Genomic DNA, 21,448 nt, shown 5'->3' with positions numbered 1-21,448 from the left:
AAGCAAAACACACACAGAGAGAAAGAAAGAGAGAGGGAAGCAAAGAGAGAGGGGGAACGATGGTACAGGCAGTACACTGCAACCCTGCTATAACAAACTCTTTTACTCTGAACTTTCGCATATAACGAACTAAGTTCACGTCCCCCTCCTTTAATGAGTCGGAGTCTTTTAAAAAAAAATAATAATAATAATAATTTTAAAAAACCCGCATCACTGAGCCATGCGTCGTTCTTCCACTCGGAAACAATCAATAAGTAATCCAGTCCACAGTCAAATTAATAATACACCAAGTTAATGCCATAAAACTAAAGGCCAATTTATGCTGACAACGCAGTCCTCGCAGATGGCGTCTGCGTAGCCCCGCCCCTTCGCAGACGCTCTGCGTGCACCTCCCAAAAATTGTGACCACCGCAGAAGCCTCGCAGACAAGAGGGCTCTGATTGGTCCACTCTACATCCGCTGTACACGCACTTCCGCTTCCCTACTTTCCCGGTTTGGTTTGTTTTCACGACCGCCATTTTTAAAAACACGAGCGAAGATGGAGCAGCACGAAGAGCGGTTGATCGAGGAAGTACGTACATCTATACGACTCCAGTTCTAGTCATTATAAGTAACCGGAGGATAAACACTCCACTAATCACACCCACCAACTACTCCTAGCGATTTCGCGACTTCGCGCCCCCTTGCGTTGTGGCGGTGAATAACATCGCGCACGCCTATTACTCCCCGCTCAACGATAAATTACAACTGTCTGCAAAAAGCTATCTGCGAAAGCCTTGTCGCAAGAGCATGCAGAGGCCCTAAGGCTTAACGAGCTTCACTGAGGTGTCGCTCACCAACAATTATCAAGAACTGTGATCACTGACAAAAAAAAAAAAAAAATCCCTTAAAAGGACTTTATTTTACGAGCTAAAAGGAGTTTCACTCGATTCTTTCCTCCGTAAGCACTGTTGTCATGGCTACTCATGAACGCAAGATGGTAAGAGTTCGTTATAGTGGGGCTGCAGTGTAATTACCCATTACATTGTCAAAACTCTGAATGAAAGTAAATCCTGATCCCGCCATGTGTTCTATAAAAAGCAGCTCCCAGTATTCCCGGGACAGACTCCGGATCCACCGTGATCTTGACCTGGATAACGCTCCTACTGAAGATGAATGAATGATACGACTGGATTAAGTCCAGTGAAAGTCCATGCTGAATCCTCAACGCCAATGTCTCTGCTACTTCTACTCTGGATTTCTCACAACTATGACGCTGGAAAATGAAAAGTGAGCGAGGAAAGATGATTTGTTTTTAGGAGCCAACGGTGAAACCTGAGTGTGTGTGAGGAACGCCATCTTCATGTTCAAGTGTCAGAAATTAAGCTTGAATGAAATCCAACAATCATGTTTAGGAGTTTGAGAACGCTGTTGGAAGTGTGGGAGCTGAAGCCACGTACCAACTGCTGAGTGAGTTTCGAAATCAGTACGTCTTTCCCTCGGAGCTCTTCTCTGAGCTTCTGCACCTCCTTCAACAGCTCGTCCACCTGGAACATAAACGGGGTGATCAGAACACACACACACACCATCACAGGCCCACCTCATGCTCGAGACATTGTGGTCCTTCATCATGAATTCCACATCATTAACACACTGCAGTGGCACGGATTCATATCGAGTCAACCAACTAGAGTGAGGAAGTGATCTGACTCTGAATTGACTCACTGTAGGATGTGAATCAAACATCAAGTCAAGTCAGTTCATCTCTATTGTGCTTTTAACAATAGACATCGTCACAAAGCAACTTTACAGAAATTTAATGACTTTAAAACATGAGCTATCCTGCAGGCTTTTGTGTGACTTTTGCCTGTTGGGTTGCAGGTCTGTAGTTGACCGCCGTATTGCTAATATTCTAATTTCAGCTGTTATATTGTTCGATATTATGATGATGATGATGATGCCCTTTATTGTCACTAGTCACATGTACCAGCGAAATTAGCCGTCAACCTGTCCGTACATATACAACTGACATCGGGTAGACAGGACAGGAAGACAGGGATAAAGATAAAAAGGAAACACAACATGAGGAGAGATAAGGAAAAAAAGAACACTCCCCCACTATGCTCCTGTCAGGAGTACAGTGTGGGAACATTTAAAAAAACCTTTGCACATAAGCACACAACAACACAAGTACACTTTAAACACAGGACTTGAGGGGAGGAATCAGGGGTAAAGGGTAAGGGGGGGAGGAGGTAATCCAGCGCAAGCAAGCAGCCATCCGCTCCTGCAGCCATGAAGGCGCTGGTCACGCACCCGCTTGTCACACTGGGGGTAAAAATGGCGACCGCGGAGAGTTAGAAAAGGAATGCGAGGGCGAGAGTGTCTCCCGGCAGTGACCTTCAGGGGGAAATGTTGCCTCAGCAATGGCCTGAACCAAGGCCGGTGCTGTCTCAGGGCACCGAATGTCGATAAGATATGAATTGTTTGGTCTTTCCAGACGCAGCCTTTGCACGTCCACACCGCCCGTCCATATCTGTCCATTCTATTCAAATTGATCTCCGAAAAACGTATTCCTTGCAAAGCTGAAAGCTGCTCTGAGATAACAACCATTTTGTGATTAAAGTTCTGAATAGCCACAGTCTGAGTGCCGACAGCTTTGCCCACCACTCCAATCATATCGGGCAGCTTTGTGGGGCTTTGAACAGCTGTTACCGTTGTCTGATTTCCTTGATATACCAGGACAATGCCTAATCCAATCAGCAAAAGTCCTGTAATCATGGTTCCGAATAGGTAGATATCATCAATGTCCTCCACAGAAAGAATCGCCAGGCACACGACTCGCCACCGCTCCCACGTGTCCATTGTGTAACCAGCCGCAAACGTTCTGGCAAGACAGACGGGTTCCCCCGAACCCAAAACTGTGTCAATTTCGTTAGGAGACCAGTTTATCAATTCCATGCTTTTTTTTTTTAGTTTAGAAAGTAATGCAGGAAGAGTCTCTTCAAAAAGTACAGCAGACGAGACAAGACACAGAAGCACAAGCAGGGAAAAAAAGGAGGGAGAGGGAGAGCAGAAAATGCGACTGCCTTCCGTGGAAGCACGTAGAGAAAAAAAAAAAAATCATTTTCTGTTGTGCAATAAAATTAATTATTATACATACAGGCCACTTTTTCCATGGAATAAAAGCATGTGTTCTATTCCTTTCAAGCAAATTTATTGATAGCATGCAACATTATCATATCGCTTATCCTCCGTATTACGCCGCTCTCCCCAATGGAGAATGAGCGTGCAATATTGTCACAACACTGCACATTGTCAAGACAACATGACTTCACACATCAGAGCTCATGCGAAGATTCAATGACAAAACTTTTTTGCTGTGCATGCGCACAAACATTCCTTTGTTGGCCGGGAAAGAGAGAAGACAAAGCTAATCCAGTGCTAGGTTTAAGCACTAAATTACTAAACTGAAAATTGAAACTAAATACGCGCTGAACACCTGAAAGGCTACTAAAACTTCATTATATATTCTTCATGCATATTTACAAGAGAAAAACACACCGACGGACATCGAAAAACTTGAAAAGAGACACGTCGGAGATGTAAAACTTCCGTGCGAGTGAGTGAGTGAGTGAGTGTGCATAAACATGGCCGCTAGGTTTGCTTCATTAAAAGCCGAAGATTTAAAAAGAGAGACGCGCTGAACACCCGAAAGGCTACCAAAACTTCACTGGATATTCTTCACACATCTTTACAAGAGAAAAACACACCAATGGACATCGAAAAACTGGAAGAGCGCGCAATAGTGGAAATATAATCCAAGTTGTACTTGGAGGTGAGGAAAAGTGACGGAGACTTTTACAAGAGGACTTCACTCAGCAAAGCCCTTTTGTTTTGAACAACTGCAATGGAACAATTAACTACGGCCAAAAGTAACTGTGAACTTGAACCGTCAACCTGGATATAGCTTGTATATAATACCCTGTCCACACTAGGGATTTTGTACCGATACGAAACTACTTTCGTACCGCAACACCTGTCCACACTAGCAACTATACCGGTACTGTAGCGGTATAACTATCGGTACAAAACCCACAAATGTATGGGTTTCGTACCGGTACAGTATCGGTACTGTAATGCTTCGCTGTAGTGTGGACAGATGAAGCGGTTCTGTATCGATACAAATATAATGCGCATGCGCAATGAACCATTCCTACGTCTTCCGGGTTATTCATACAATACGCCCGTGCTTTTCAGCTGTAAATAAAATGTCAAAAGGCTCAAAATGACCGTGGAGCTACAACCCCAATTCCAAAAAAGTTGGGACAAAGTACAAATTGTAAATAAAAACGGAATGCAATAATTTACAAATCTCAAAAACTGATATTGTATTCACAATAGAACATAGACAACATATCAAATGTCGAAAGTGAGACATTTTGAAATTTCATGCCAAATATTGGCTCATTTGAAATTTCATGACAGCAACACATCTCAAAAAAGTTGGGACAGGGGCAATAAGAGGCTGGAAAAGTTAAAGTTACAAAAAAGGAACAGCTGGAGGACCAAATTGCAACTCATTAGGTCAATTGGCAATAGGTCATTAACATGACTGGGTATAAAAAGAGCATCTTGGAGTGGCAGCGGCTCTCAGAAGTAAAGATGGGAAGAGGATCACCAATCCCCCTAATTCTGCGCCGACAAATAGTGGAGCAATATCAGAAAGGAGTTCGACAGTGTAAAATTGCAAAGAGTTTGAACATATCATCATCTACAGTGCATAATATCAACAAAAGATTCAGAGAATCTGGAAGAATCTCTGTGCGTAAGGGTCAAGGCCGGAAAACCATACTGGGTGCCCGTGATCTTCGGGCCCTTAGACAGCACTGAATCACATACAGGCATGCTTCTGTATTGGAAATCACAAAATGGGCTCAGGAATATTTCCAGAGAACATTATCTGTGAACACAATTCACCGTGCCATCCGCCGTTGCCAGCTAAAACTCTATAGTTCAAAGAAGCCGTATCTAAACATGATCCAGAAGCGCAGGCGTCTTCTCTGGGCCAAGGCTCATTTAAAATGGACTGTGGCAAAGTGGAAAACTGTTCTGTGGTCAGACGAATCAAAATTTGAAGTTCTTTATGGAAATCAGGGACGCCGTGTCATTCGGACTAAAGAGGAGAAGGATGACCCAAGTTGTTATCAGCGCTCAGTTCAGAAGCCTGCATCTCTGATGGTATGGGGTTGCATTAGTGTGTGTGGCATGGGCAGCTTACACATCTGGAAAGACACCATCAATGCTGAAAGGTATATCCAGGTTCTAGAGCAACATATGCTCCCATCCAGACGACGTCTCTTTCAGGGAAGACCTTGCATTTTCCAACATGACAATGCCAAACCACATACTGCATCAATTACAGCATCATGGCTGCGTAGAAGAAGGGTCCGGGTACTGAACTGGCCAGCCTGCAGTCCAGATCTTTCACCCATAGAAAATATTTGCTGCATCATAAAACGGAAGATACGACAAAAAAGACCTAAGACAGTTGAGCAACTAGAATCCTACATTAGACAAGAATGGGTTAACATTCCTATCCCTAAACTTGAGCAACTTGTCTCCTCAGTCCCCAGACGTTTACAGACTGTTGTAAAGAGAAAAGGGGATGTCTCACAGTGGTAAACATGGCCTTGTCCCAACTTTTTTGAGATTTGTCGTCATGAAATTTAAAATCACCTAATTTTTCTCTTTAAATGATACATTTTCTCAGTTTAAACATTTGATATGTCATCTATGTTCTATTCTGAATAAAATATGGAATTTTGAAACTTCCACATCATTGCATTCCGTTTTCATTTACAATTTGTACTTTGTCCCAACTTTTTTGGAATCGGGGTTGTACATGGAGCAAAGAAAGGGGGGAGAAAAGGAAAGGGGGAGGGAGGGAGGGAGGGAGGGAGGGGGAAAGAGGGAGGAAGAAAGGAGGAAGAGAAGGAAAGAGGGAGAAAGTGAGATTCGTTTTCTTTGTTTCTTTCTCAACTGCCTCGCGCGTTTTATACAATTCGACTGAATAAATGACCACCAGAAATACAGACTGTACATTGACAACAAAAAGCACACACACGTTGTTTCATCCGCCATATTCTCGGAAGGAAGTTACTCGGTAACCACGGAAACATTTCGCGCATGCGCATTTCAACTTCCATGAAAGAAAACCGCAAACATTTCTCGCTAGTGTGGACAGATGCACTAAACTGTAGCGGTATACTTTGTATCGATACAGTTATACCACTATCGTACCAGTATAAGTGTGAACACAGCATAAGCTGGGTTGTTGTTCAGGTTTTGTGGACTTGTACCATTTTTATTGTTAGAACTTTGACTTTGTACAGAACATTGAATTACATTCAATCAGAATCAGCATTCAGTATTGGTAAGTTACCCCCCGTTCTTAACTTTTTGTAAAATCTATACTTTTTCCATTAAATAAATAAACAAATAAATAATAATAGCTGGCTTTTTTTTTGTGGTCTATCAGACTCCACTGAGCTACTTGTCTTCGACTCGTTCAGCATCATGCTAGCTGAATGGAATGTATCTGATATACCACGAAAAAAAGCCAGCCAACATTATTGAAATACTTCTCTAAACTGAGCGTTTCCAGTGTTTTCATTTCAAATCTAATTTTGCCCTTTAAATTTTGCCCCTTGCATATTTGACAAGGTTAAAAAACCAGCAAATTTAATAAAATGTTGAACTGTGCCTAAATCAGGCCTCGATGCCTCCAGAACGCACCATTTAAAGTCTCGATCCCCCCCGGATCCCCCAAGCAGCCGGCCCTCAACATCAGTAGCACCACTCTGATTTTTTTTTTTTTTGGCTGGGGAAAGCCCTGTTGCTGCTTCAGATGGGTTAAACGCAGAAGACAAATTTTCACTGTGCTCGAGTGTGCATGTGACAAAAAGGCTTCTTCTTCTTCTTTGGTATGCATCAGCGTATTGAAGTGTGCGGTGAGAAACAATATAAGGACACAAAGGCTTACAGAGCTCCGAATGTGAAAGCTCCCACTTCCTGTTTCAGTTGTTTTCACTGTTATTTTGCGCGTCCTAAATTCATTCATCAAGCAGCATTCGGGACTAATTTAGGTGCTCGCTGCAATGCTCAGTGGAATTCATTTCGGAAGCCACGAAAATGCTTCGATAGTCAAACTTTTCTTTAATCTCGCGCGCACACACTTCACTGACTCACTCAATACGACAAACAAAAAACGCATTGAGCAAGGACCGAGAGGCTGCAGGGGAAAGAGAGGGGAAACAAACAAAACAAGTGCTCCGAGAGCACAATATCCCCCGCTGGAGTTGATTTTAGACGGTGAGCACCATTCCCGGGACGGACGGAAATCGCCACGACATAATCCCCCTTCGGCCTTTTGGCCAGCGGGGGATAAAAACAAAAGAAAATGGCGCAGAGTGTGTTTTGACTCGAGTCAATTTTGTGTGTCTAGCGCTTTTAACAACAGACATCATCGCAAAGCAACGTTATACACTACCGTTCAAAAGTTTGGGGTCACCCGGGCAATTTTGTGTTTTCCATGAAAAGTCACACTTTTATTTACCACCATAAGTTGTAAAATAAATAGAAAATATAGTCAAGACATATTTTTCTGGCCATTTTGAGCATTTAATCGACCCCACAAATGTGATGCTCCAGAAACTCAATCTGCTCAAAGGAAGGTCAGTTTTATAGCTTCTCTAAAGAGCTCAACTGTTTTCAGCTGTGCTAACATGATTGTACAAGGGTTTTCTAATCATCCATTAGCCTTCTGAGGCAATGAGCAAACACATTGTACCATTAGAACACTGGAGTGAGAGTTGCTGGAAATGGGCCTCTATACACATTAAACATCGGTGGTGAGGAAAAACTCCGAGATGACATGAAGAAACCCTGACTCATCGCGTGTTGGAGTGTATTCACACGTGTTGAAGTTGTGGGCAAGGTCAGGGTGAAATCTTGACGGTGGAGAATGTGGTTTATTAAAGCAGCTTCAGAAGGTGGTGATGTCTGGCTGAGTGACGTGGCTTTATCGGTCTCAGTGCACTGGGTGGAGATAATACCCAAGGGCAAGCAACGTGATAAGCGGGGCAGCGCTAATGAACGGGACTTTATTAACAGATGAGGAGGAAAAAAAAAAAACACAGGAAGATGAATTGGGGACACGCAGAGGAATAAAGTGCCTTCGTGTGGGCGGGACTGTAATCAGATTTTCTGCCTGAGTTTTAGTGCATCAGTTATTTAAAAAAAAAAAAACACACCTTTTTTCCTGAGTTTTTGATTTGAGATGCAGCTCATGGCAACAATCATGATGATGGAAAGTTTTCAGACACAGAGCTCGTCAGTGTGTTTAATGTCCCTGTGAGTGAAATCAATAAACATTGTACAGTTTGACTTGGAAACCTGTCACACAGGAACGTTTGGACTCCGTTTAGTGAATGTGGCTTTTAAAGATGAAAAATCTGAAAGGCAGTCTAAGTGTAGATCATAAAAAAATTTTTTTTAAATAATTCCCCGACACCCAATTATTTTCGTTTAGTGGACTGAAAGTTACTGAATTCGAATCACGGACTTCCAATTTTATGTTTTGCTTACTTTTTGAAGAGACTCGTCAAAAAGTAAGCAAAACATTTGCTTTATTTTATTTAACATTTGTTTTAAAATAAAACTTTGTTTTATTTTATGCTGTACTTTTTGAAGAGACTCTTCCTGCATTACTTTCTAAACTAAAAAAAAAAAAAAAGCATGGAATTGATAAACTGGTCTAACGAAATTGACACAGTTTTCTCGACGAGAAGTGTGGACAGACCCGTTGCAACAAGGTAGGCAGACTTGGCAATTGCCTAGGGCCCCAGCCCTCGAAGGGCCCCCGCTGCCGAACGACTGGTTATGTATTCAATAGCAATGACAACTTTTTGCGCAGCGCCTAATGACACTTGTTGAAATACCCTAGTTCCAAGGGAGGCCCCCTAATGCACAACAGCGCCTCCCTACATGCTTTGGCCGAAAAGTGCAATGACAGTCTGTTGTCAACCCCTCAATGCCCATCTCCATCCAGTCAAGTGGTTTCAGAGCTCCGTGGCAAAAAAAAACAAAATCAAATATGAAGTGAAATTTCCCCTCAGGGAGCCAGAAGAGAAAGAAGAAAAGGGAAGAGGAAGACAGAAAAAAACAAGACACTGGTAAGTGAGAATGTACACACTCGTTAATACCAAGCGGGTTGACAAGCAAACTTGGTAGCTAGCTTACGTTAATGGTAGTTATCTTGTAGACAATGTTTATAACAGTGATGTAAACGTTGTCATGCACAACACGCTTACAAACTTGCAAGGACTGGCTAAAAATTCTAATATGTGCCACACAAATAGGTGAAAGACTGTCAACTTCTCCCAGATTAACTTATTGTGTTTATCAAAATGTCATAGTCAGAGTTAGTTTCAGCGAGCTGCATGGCTTTCATCAGAAGTAGCTAGTTTTTAATATTAATATATGTGTGTGTATATTTTGTCTATTCTTGTGTTTAATTGGGTTTGATAATTATTTATAATAATGTAAAGAGTTCATTTATTAAGTAAAAATCGTAAGAATGATTACAATGTGTGTGATGTTTATTTATTAAGTCTTCAGTGGGCAGGCGGCCATAAGGCCTTTCATCAAGGGGGGGATAATTATGGGCCCCAGATCCCCCTTTGCCTAGGGCCCCCAAATAGCTTGAAACGGGCCTGAGTGTGGACGTGCAAAGACTGCGTCTGGAAAGACCAAAACAATTCATATATCTTATCGACATTCGGCGCCCTGAGACAGCACCGGCCTTGGTTCAGGCCGTTGCTGAGGCAACATTTCCCCCTGAAGGTCACTGCCGGGAGACTCTCTCGCATTCCTTCTCTAACTCTCCGCGGTCACCATTTTTACCCCCAGTGTGACAAGCGGGTGCATGACCAGCACCTTCATGGCTGCAGGAACGGACGGCTGCTTGCTTGTGCTGGATTACCTCCCACCCCTCACCCCCTCACCCCTGATTCCCCCCCTCAAGTCCTGTGTTTAAAGTGTACTTGTGGTGTTGTGTGCTTATGCAAAGGTTTTTAAATGTTCCCACACTGGACTCCTGACAGGAGTACACAATAACAAAGGACACTCGTTTCAGGACCGCAATGTATGCATTTTGGGCCCTGTCCACACGGCAACGGATTCAGGTGAATCTGATTAAATTGTTTATCGTTTCGGCCTGGCATCCACACGGCACCGGCGTTTTGGGGGGTGTTCTTTTTTTTTTTCCTTATCTCTCCTCATGTTGTGTTTCCTTTTTATCTTTATCCCTGTCTTCCTGTCCTGTCTACCCTATGTCAATTGTATATGTTGTATATGTACGGACAGGTTGACGGCTAATTTCGCTGGTACATGTGACTAGTGACAATAAAGGGCATCATCATCATTTGTTTTTTTTTTAAATAGAACAATTAATGAATTTATCTCCACATGGCCCTAAATTCTCCGCCATTTTTTCCTGCTTCACCATGACCCAATTCACGACACTACGTCATACATCACGTGGTGGGCTTCTTTCCCCGTTCGCGCAAGGAATTGTGGGTTACAAATTTGAAACAGGAGAGGAAAACGGAGGACGCAAATGAAACGTGAAAGACCGACTACAGTAACGGAAAGCGAGAAGAAAAGACGTTATGTTATATACGAAGGAAAGGAAACGCAGAACCAAACTAATAAATATTGGCGCTCAGCGAGCACCTGGGTGTGATCAGCTGTTCGTTTAGCGACAGAATGATGGAACCGACAGGTAAACCTGTGCACGTGCACACAGACTTCATCTGTCTGCTTGACTGCATGAAGCAAGCGATTTCATGCACATTATTTGCTTTAATCTCCTCAAATTAAATAACTTCCCAGCCACAGAACAGAATGGCCTGATATTTTGTGCGGTATTACAGAAATTAACATACATCACAATGAGCAAACTTCAGAGCAAACTAAATTTCACCGGTTTTATGAAATCGAAAGGTCATCTAGCTTTAATTCTGTATGTACACAAGATAGGCATGTTTATTAGTATACAAATTCAAGTTCGAAATAAACTTTCAGTAATTATACATTGTTTTTTTTTTTTTTAAATAGTCAGCACACAATTGCTGCTTAAAACAAAAACACTTACTTGTTGATAGCTCGGCTCGTCAGACGATGGACTGGACACTAGCTGCTCAGCTCCATCAAATGATCCATCCTCTTCCACCTACAAAGACAACACACACACACACACACAATGAGCCTAATTCTATGCAACACATTACCCTTAGCTCTAACCATTTCTATTCCAAGCTGCACCAACTCTCACCTGGGACATAATTAAAGCACCTCCAACACTTGTGTTGCAATAAAGGAACTAAATAACAAAATGGAAATCAACAGTGTGGGGAAACAATGCAGGAAAAACTACTGGCTTAATTATGACATGCAAATAAAGAGTCGACTCTTCACCCTGTTTAACGAAGGAATTAATCTGGCCAGGAGAGCGGAACGTCAACAAGCTCATGCACTGCTGCCCAAATCAGCATTCCGGTCGTCCCGGAGCCTCGAGTTCCTAATCATATCCATCATGACGCACAATAACAAAATGACCTAAGAGCTCAGTGTTCGAGAAAGCGGTTGCCTGTGCAGAATGTTGATGAGGAAATCGAGAGGCTTTTTGCAGATGAAGAAAAAAAAAAAAATCCCCATCGACAAATCCAGCATGAAATCTGCACTCATATTGCTTCAGGTCATTTCAGGAGACATACCTCAACCAGGAGTCTGTGTGTTTAGATTGAGGTCCGCCATTTTGTGGACAAAACGGTGTCTCGCACAAACCTCCATATATGCATACAGTGGTGGACAAATTATTAAATTTAATAGGGTTAGCATCAAATAACATGGTGAGATCGTTAAATGCATTAGACACTACCAGGAGCAATCAAAACATCTTAAAAAAAATAAAATAAATTCTTCAAATAGCACTGGCAGTGTACCTGATGAACATACATACTTTCAACTTGCAATTTATCAAACCCCTGATTAACAAGAGTGCTCTGCGAGCACAAATATCCCCCACTGGCAATTCGGCCATAACTGGTAAAATGTGACTGAATTGAACAAAATTACAGTATGTGTATTACTGACATATAACAAAGAATCCTGCCAGGTTTTGTGAAATTCCTCCAAAAATTGAGAGAGGAGTTGATTTCAGAAGGTGAGCACCGTTCCTGGGACGGACGGAGGGATGTCGCCATGACATAATCCCCCTTCGGGCCCTTCAGCCAGTGGGGGATAAAAACTGTGAGGGAGGTTGATTTCAGAAAGCAAGCACACCTTGATGAAATTGCCAAAGTTTGTTAATAATCAAGGGCATAACTCTGGTAAAATTTGCCCAAATTAAACGAAATTTCAATATGCGTATAACGGTCATATTTAAAAGCCTTTTGCCAAGTTTGGTGAAATTCCTCCACAAATTGTGAGAGGTGGTGTTTCAGAAGAACGTCCACCCTCATGAAACTGTCAAAGTTATTTAATCAAAGGTCAAAACTCTGGGAAAATTTCCACAAACGAAATTACGTATTACATCTTTCGATTATGTTCATTATGTCTTATATTAAATATAGTTAGTTTTTTTTTTTTTTTCTTTTTTATCAGACATCTAATTTTTGGGTTTGTTTACCTGACATGTTTCGACGTACAACTTCCGTCTTCCTCAGAGTGTCACCGGATGTTAATTGGTGACGCATCTTTTATCAGCTGCTGTTTCTGAAGGCGTGGCCTTCCTGTCTGGTTTGACAGGTCGGTCACGCCTTATACTGTCTGTTCGTCCCCTGCAAGATGTGACTCCAGGTATGGGAGAGCATGTATGCTCCCTCATCCCGGTTGATGGTCCTCGGGCTTCGCTTACGGATCTCTATGGCCTCCCTGATCCAGCGCTGATGTGAGATCATCTTCATCCACACAGAAGATAACAAACATCAGCGCTGGATCAGGGAGGCCATAGAGATCCGTAAGCGAAGCCCGAGGACCATCAACCGGGATGAGGGAGCATACATGCTCTCCCATACCTGGAGTCACATCTTGCAGGGGACGAACAGACAGTATAAGGCGTGACCGACCTGTCAAACCAGACAGGAAGGCCACGCCTTCAGAAACAGCAGCTGATAAAAGATGCGTCACCAATTAACATCCGGTGACACTCTGAGGAAGACGGAAGTTGTACGTCGAAACATGTCAGGTAAACAAACCCAAAAATTAGATGTCTGATAAAAAAGAAAAAAAAAAAACTAACTATATTTAATATAAGACATAATGAACATAATCGAAAGATTAAGAATAAGTTACGGAGATGAAAGCATCAAGGAGTTTCGCCGCCTAGAGAGACTGACACGGAAACGGGCACGCTACAGGAATCACCTGAGATTCAATCTGCGCTGCCGGGATGAAGAAGTTGTACCGGCCAGCCTGAACATCAAGAACCCGATTCCAACCAGAAACGCGGAAAAGATGATCAGGAAAGTGCGGATGACTCTGGTAAAAGAACGGATACGGTGCACAACGGATAAACTAAATAATATCAACAGCGAACTACACAGGGAGACGGAAACTTTCAAACGCCGGTTTCCCCAAAACAAGGAAATGGAAATGGCAATACACGGACACTTGGCAGACATACACGAGCAGGAATTCACAGAGACAAAAACCCGACAAATACGAAAACTGGACAAACTCATCGCACAGAAAAAGAAGGCAGAACCGGAGCACGCACACATCAACGACAAATGGATTCATAATATATCAAGGTACAAACTCTCACAAGCAGAACGCAGTATACTAGCAAAAGGACTCAACTACGCTGTCACACCGAACCATATACCACACGACGAATTCATTCTGGCAACTGAATTAGCATGTGAGAAAATACAGGATCAGGGACAAAAAGCAGCACTAAGAAATGCAATAGCTGGTATTTTGAAAACGGCCAAACCACCACCCAGTAACATCACAAAACAGGAAGCCAAAGCCATGAGAACATTAGCTAAAAATAAAGATATCACAATCCTCCCAGCAGATAAAGGCAGAACAACAGTGATTATGGACACTGATGAATATGAACGAAAAATGAATGAATTACTCAGCGACAACGCATTTGAAATATTAAAAAAAGACCCAACAGAAGACAAGAAAAAGAAACTTAAAGCACTACTCAAACCGCTACTCGATGAAAATAAAATAGATAAGCAGGATTACAATCATTTAGTACCCACAGCCAATGTCATCCCCAGGATTTACGGTACACCAAAAATACACAAACCAGGAACACCATTACGCCCCATAGTAGATAGCATTGGTTCAGTCACATACAACTTATCAAAAGCACTCACCGAAATAATTAAACCATTACTAGGACTCACAGACCAACACTGCAAAAACTCAAAACATCTGGCAGAAGAACTAAAAAACATCAAAATGCAGCAAGATGAAGTTTTCATTTCACATGATGTCATATCTCTTTTCACCAGAACACCCACGGAAGCCACCATACAGGTAGTACAAGAAAAATTAAAAACAGACAGGACGCTCAGGAAACGCACAAACCTCACCGTACAAGACATCACTCAGCTCCTTCAATTCATCGCCACATCCACATACTTTCAGTTCAGGAATACAATCTACAGACAGAAGGAAGGTTTTGCCATGGGAGACCCACTATCAGCCATCATGTGCGGCTTTTTCATGGAGGATCTGGAGCAGAAAGCACTCACTACAATACCAGCGGAATACAGACCAACACTCTGGAAACGGTATGTGGACGACATATTGGAAAAAGTAAAGAGGGGATACACTCAACAACTTACCGACCATCTCAATACCATAGACAATACCGGCAATATAAAATTCACACATGAAGAAGAAACGGAGCAGTCAATAGCATTTTTGGATTTAAAAATACATCACACAGAAGATGGGGACATCAAAATAAAAGTACACAGGAAACCCACACACACCGACCAATATTTAAACTGGACTTCCGAACACCCCATAATGCACAAAATATCCGTAGTTAGAACATTACATGAACGCACAGCAATAATTACAGATGCACAGGACAAAGAACAGGAAGAACAACATATACAACACGCACTGAAGGCATGTCAATATCCACAATGGGCAATATCCAAAGGGGCGGAACAGGTTAAGAACAACAAAACACAGAAGAAAGAGAAAAAACAAACTAACAAACAAGAACACAGGGGAGTAGTTACATTACCATACATCAGGGGAATAACTGAACGCATTCAAAGAGTAATGAGGAAACACAACATTAACACACCTGTCAAACCACACACAACACTCCGTCAGATCCTGGTTCATCCCAAAGACAGAATACATCCGGACAACAGATGCAACACCATATATGAGATTCCATGTAAATTATGCAATAAAACTTATATTGGGGAGACAGGAAGGAGTTTCAACACAAGAAAACATGAACATAAGAAAGAGTGCGAAAAGGAGACAGCTACAAGACAAACCCGAACAATAAAAGAAAAGGCACAACAGGAAAATTATAAGTCAGCTATAACAGATCACTGTAAAAGGGAAAACCACATTATGGACTGGGGGAATGCCAGAGTCATCCGCACAGAAGATAACAAACATCAGCGCTGGATCAGGGAGGCCATAGAGATCCGTAAGCGAAGCCCGAGGACCATCAACCGGGATGAGGGAGCATACATGCTCTCCCATACCTGGAGTCACATCTTGCAGGGGACGAACAGACAGTATAAGGCGTGACCGACCTGTCAAACCAGACAAGAAGGCCACGCCTTCAGAAACAGCAGCTGATAAAAGATGCGTCACCAATTAACATCCGGTGACACTCTGAGGAAGACGGAAGTTGTACGTCGAAACATGTCAGGTAAACAAACCCAAAAATTAGATGTCTGATAAAAAAGAAAAAAATAAATAAATAAAACTAACTATATTACGTATTACAGTCATACAACAAGACCTTTTACCAAGCTTCGAGGAATTCGTCCAGAAATTGTAAGAGGAGTTGATGTCAAAGTAAGCACACCTTCATGAAATTATGAAAGTACAAGGTTTTTAATCAAGGGCTGTAACTCTGGTAAAACGCAACCGAATTGAACAAAATAACAATACAGTAAACCTCGCATATAACGGACCACTTGGGACCAGCCATTTTTGTCCGTTATATGCGAAGTCTGTTGTATGCGTATGCTGTACTTTGTCTGTTATATGTGTATGCCGTACTTTGTCTGTTATACGCATATAGCAGACTACTGTTCGTTATACACCCAGTCACCTTGAAAGGAGTGCACACTGTTCTGTCTGTTTTGACCATGTATGTTCAATTACTGTAACATACACATGTACATGTATGTGATATTTTGACTATTTCAAAGAAATTAAAGTCCTTTTGCCATTCATTAGGTATCTTTATTCTTTCCTACCAGCACTGTACATTTAACAGTTAATCCAGAATATCCTAACTCACTCGTATAAAGAAAAGAAGCAATTATGGTCAAATGTCCGAGACTCCGACCCTACATCATCAAAAACTAGTCAAATGCCCTGTGACTGCAAGATGATTAACTGAAAAAGAGAGTTCTCACAATTCAGAACACTGCAAGATACACTGAATCTACATGTATGCAAAGTTGAATAGAGTGTTCATTATGTAACACTGTGAGGAATGATTTGGCAGTAAAAACAACTTCCAGCTGTGCACTGAAGTACTTGGATTACAAACACAAAGTTTATACAGAGGATCAGTCCCGCACACCTTAACCCCTCTGTGGCGGGTTAGAACACAACTTATGACTGCACAAAGTCCAAAATTGAGCTTTGCTTAAGCCGCTTTGGTGTCGGGGAAACAGGCTGCATGACGTCACTTTGATCGATATCGCTGATTGGCAACCAGACTTAGCATGCTGCGCTACATCACGCTGTGCATTGTGTGTTAAAAACTCTTCGTGGGGAAACGGCATTGGTGTCCGTTGTATCCGAGGCTATTTTAATGGAAATGCACTAGACTGGGACCAGAGATTTTGGTACGTTATATGCGATTGTCCGGTATATAAAGGCCGGTATATGCGATGAAATTTAAAGGAGTCGTAGTTAGACGGGACTGGGACCACGAGAATCAGTACGGTGTAGGCGAATATCCGGTTTATCCGAGGCCATTGTATGCGATGTTTACTGTATGTGTACTCCCGACATATAACAACGCCTCTTGCCAAGTTTTGTGAAATTCCTCCAAAAACTGCGAGAGGAGTTGATTTCAGAAGGAAAAAACACTCATGAAATTGTCAAAGTATAATTTTATTAATCAAGGGCTGGAACCAGCGCTCGAAACTAACGGTGTCCCGATGTCCCGGGGACCATAAAAAATGTCATCGGGACACAAAATTATCATATCTGGGACAATCCCGGGACAATGGAAAAAAATAGATCTAGAAAAAAAGTTTTACATTAATATTATTTACAAAGCCGTAACACATACATAGACATTCACCTAATTTATCAATTTTAATTTTAAAACGTTAACAGCGAAAAGTACATAGTAGCTACACTTTCAATGCACCTGCATCCGTAGGCTACAGAACAGCGCATTCTGTTCTAGAATCTTCGGCCGGAGTCCGCGTTATATGGACTTGGAATGGAATTGCTATCGCACACGCTGCGCCGACTCTTGCCAGAACAAAAATGCTTAAGTGGTTGAAGCGGACCGACCGCGGGGAAGAAACTGAAAGCCCAGACATAACGTCTTCGGGACCTTCAGGATCCAAAGTGTCATCGCCTGGTCTGCAGGCAACGCGAGCAACTGAATGAACTGAATGAACACTGTTAGACACGTTATAAAATACAACAGGAATGATGTGGATGATATTGACGGAAGATACCGTTCAACAGAATAAGTGAGTTTTCTTGGTGTCTTTCTAGTTCAGAAAGTTTAGTCAGTCAGCAGCACAACTAGGCTCGGACCTGCCACTATGTTGATGTTGCTTTCGGCAGCGAAAGTTCATAAAATGGGTAACGGAAAGTTCATAAAAATGGGTAACGGAAAGTTCATAAAAATGGATAACGGTAATGGATAACAGAAAGTTCATAAAAATGGATAACGGTCTCATCTCATCTCATTATCTGTAGCCGCTTTATCCTGTTCTACAGGGTCGCAGGCAAGCTGGCGCCTATCCCAGCTGACTACGGGCGAAAGGCGGGGTACACCCTGGACAAGTCGCCAGGTCATCACAGGGCTATGGATAACGGTAATGGTGAAAATTATAAGTTGGCCTTATAAGTGCCAACAGATATTCAAGGTATAAGTAGATGAAATGAACATAAAAGGGTCTTATTTTCAACTAAAGTGTACTGCAGATGTAGGGAGTTGAAACATTTTCTGAATGAGCTAGTTGGCCCCTTTAAATAAACGGGTATCTATTCATACAGTGAGATCGCCAAAGTTTAATAAACTGAAAATGCAATAACTGTAATTTTGAAGTAGATGATGTATAGGACATGTGTCGCTTGTGTCTTGTGACTTATTGTAAAAATGATATAAAGGGTTCAAAATCGCATAGTTACAAATATAATAGTAACTTCATATGATAATATTAACCACTGGTTATTTCAGAGAGGAAAAAAATGGGGACACTATTGCTTCCATTCGGGACAATACAACACAGAATTCGGGACCACTGGGGGACACAAAGAAAAAAAAGTTAATTTCGAGCCCTGGCTGGAACTCTGATAAAATGTGACCCAACTGAACAAAATTACCATCTGTGTATTACCGACATATGACACAGAATCCTGCCAAGTTTTGTGAAATTCCTCCAAAAATTGTGAGAGGAGTTGATTTCAGACGGTGAGCACCGTTCCCAGGATGGACGGACGTCACCATGACATAATCCCCTTTCGGGCCTTTCAGCCAGTGGGGGGGGGGGGGGGAACGACCTGACCTTCACCCCTACTACCTGCTCAACTGTAGGCCAAAAGAAAAATTTTGAAGATCAAGGAAAGATTTATATGTTTATAGCGCAGCAGTTAAGCTCATACACGCTGAGGAATAGCACAGAAACAGCGGACCCTGTGTCCACTGGAATGGACCTGATGTATTCGGTGGTTTAAACCAATAAAAATGCATGTTTTTTTTTCTCAATTTGAATAGTGCTTGGTCGTTGATTGGTTCCTGATTATCCAACCACAATGAAGTCACGACCCGTAACTTGCTCTTAGAAAGTTTTAACCATCACGCACAAGACGAGCATGGCTCACCGTGTGGACAGGAGGACGAGGAGCAAGCACCTTTCAAATATTAAAATTTGTGTCTATGGTAGCCTAATATATTTGCACTAAATATAATCTTATCAAGTGATTGTATTTAAAGTTAATTTGAATACATTTCAAAGCTGTCAAGCACAGGCCTTTTTTTTTTGTTGTTAAGTTTAAATATCCATTACAATGGACGTCAGGTCCTGAAAGATGCTTGATGATTTAGTGTTAGGCCAGTGGAGAAAAACAAAACAAAAAAACTTTGTTTCCGGTTACCCAACCGACCCCCCCCCCCCCCCCCCCCAGCGTGGTTGTCCCTGGTCATAGACCAACATCCGTACGTTATGCACAGCGCGAGTGTCTCTCGCATCATAAACAGCCGATTGTACGCATGCGCGTGACTCCCTCTAAGAGGAAGCAATGAAAATGGCGGTGGTTTGTGTGCTGAAAGGCGCGTGTCTTGCACATCGCAAACCCAGTGTTAGACAAATTATGTCGCTAGATAAAGAGACGTTTAAAGACATTGAAGATTCGTTAGCTTGTACCAGTAGTTCTAGAGTAAATGTAGAAATCATCTACGCGAAGCATTGGTTGACACACCGACAACAAACAGTGCTCACTGTGTTGTCAGAGCTCGAGTACTCTTGCGGGGCGCCAGAACATTTTCTTGCCTCAGTTTGTGGCATCAGAATGCCTCTCAACTGTGCAGATCCTGTTGAAATAGCCTACTATAGCAGTGGATTTGGAAGAACAGACAACGTCGTGCACATTCTGGCTGCCGCTTCTCACCGGAGCTTTTCTATTTTTTTTTCTGTGTGTTTGTGTAGTTTGATGTTTGTTTAGTGTTTTGTCCGCCGGTTGTGGTGTAGCTCCGGATCCAGTTTTGGGTGTCGGTTCCCTCCAGGCCTTGGTTCGCCGTGGGTGATGCCTGTGCTCCCAGCTGTGGACTGCAGTGAGCTCGTTGCTCATTTTACATCGTGGTTGTCCAGCGCTCTGCGCTTTAACGCTTGGCGTGATGTTCCGAGCGATGTTGCTCGGTGGTGTCGTGGCGGCTGTGCAGGCGGTTTGGGACACACCAGCGCTCTGCGTGGCGGAGCTTCTCTGCTCACTTTGTGGATCCACGGCGTGGTGTTCCGAGCGATGTCGCTAACGGCGTCACTGCTGGAGATGTGGGAATTGTCTTCGTGTGCCTTTTGGTGGGACTGTGGCTGCTACACCACGGGAATTACATCCTGACCCCTACTTGGTGGACTTTTTACTTTTTATTTATTTATTTATTTTTTATTATCTTTTTTTTTTTTTCTTTGTCTATAATTGTAAAGCGTCCTTGGGTTTTTTAAAAGGTGCTATATAAATTTAATTTATTATTATTATTTGTCCATACTGTCTTAAAGACTCTGTGTTAAACCAGATCGGAGAAAAAGATTTAAAACAGTTATTGAAGTATGTGACGAGTTAGTCTGGCTAACGCAACTTCAAAGCTCTGCGAGCATTTGGTCTGGCAAAGATATTAAGCCCAACCGTTTCCCAAAGCGCGTGGTTGACCCGCCTCCCTGAAATGCCTCAGTTTGCTACTGGTCGAAGCCAGAAAAGGCTGTGACGAAGCTTAAACCAATCACATCACTCTTTCCTCTGACGTATGTGACGCGACGCGATGGAAACTGCTTGAGTAACAGGAAGAAGATAAATACCTCCAGGGCTGCTCTTTGCTCCGTTTTCAATGAGAACTTCCCGTCAAATGCTTTCAATACAGCATCTACCGCTGTGTCAAAGGCTTGCCGCTGCTCCATGTTCGTGATGTGAATGAAGCGCTTCCGGCATAGATTCTGTAAACAATCTATGGCTTCCGGTCGCAGTTCTACTACGTCACTGCCTTGAACACGCCTCTACCCAGGGCCGTTGGAGATGCTCAAAGTTGATTGGCTCCCGATTTTTCGGGAGCTTGGAATAGCTGGAGATAGCTTGCCTTGCCAGACTAAGTTCGCGACAGCCCCCCGTGTTGCATCACACTTAGGATGGGCGGGCCCAGGCTAGTGACGAGTGCCTTCAAAAAGGCATAAAAGACGTTTGCTACAGGCCGTATGGGAAACAGACA

General features: G+C 42.6%; 1 protein-coding gene across 2 annotated transcripts in view; it reads right to left on the bottom strand.

The window, feature by feature from the left end:
* ccser2b (coiled-coil serine-rich protein 2b) overlaps nt 1–21,448 on the bottom strand; it is a 212,585-nt gene that overhangs the window by 30,505 nt on the left and 160,632 nt on the right. For both annotated transcript variants that reach the window (XM_060939251.1, XM_060939252.1), the window contains exons 7-8: nt 11,195–11,272; nt 1,440–1,526 (exon numbers count right to left, since the gene is read on the bottom strand). In XM_060939251.1, the coding sequence (XP_060795234.1) occupies nt 1,440–1,526; nt 11,195–11,272 (165 nt within the window). The remainder of the gene's footprint in view (nt 1–1,439; nt 1,527–11,194; nt 11,273–21,448) is intronic.

This window comes from Neoarius graeffei, chromosome 14 (genome assembly GCF_027579695.1).
Source record: "Neoarius graeffei isolate fNeoGra1 chromosome 14, fNeoGra1.pri, whole genome shotgun sequence".
Lineage (NCBI taxonomy): Eukaryota > Metazoa > Chordata > Actinopteri > Siluriformes > Ariidae > Neoarius > Neoarius graeffei.
This window is presented reverse-complemented; position numbering and strand designations above follow the sequence as displayed.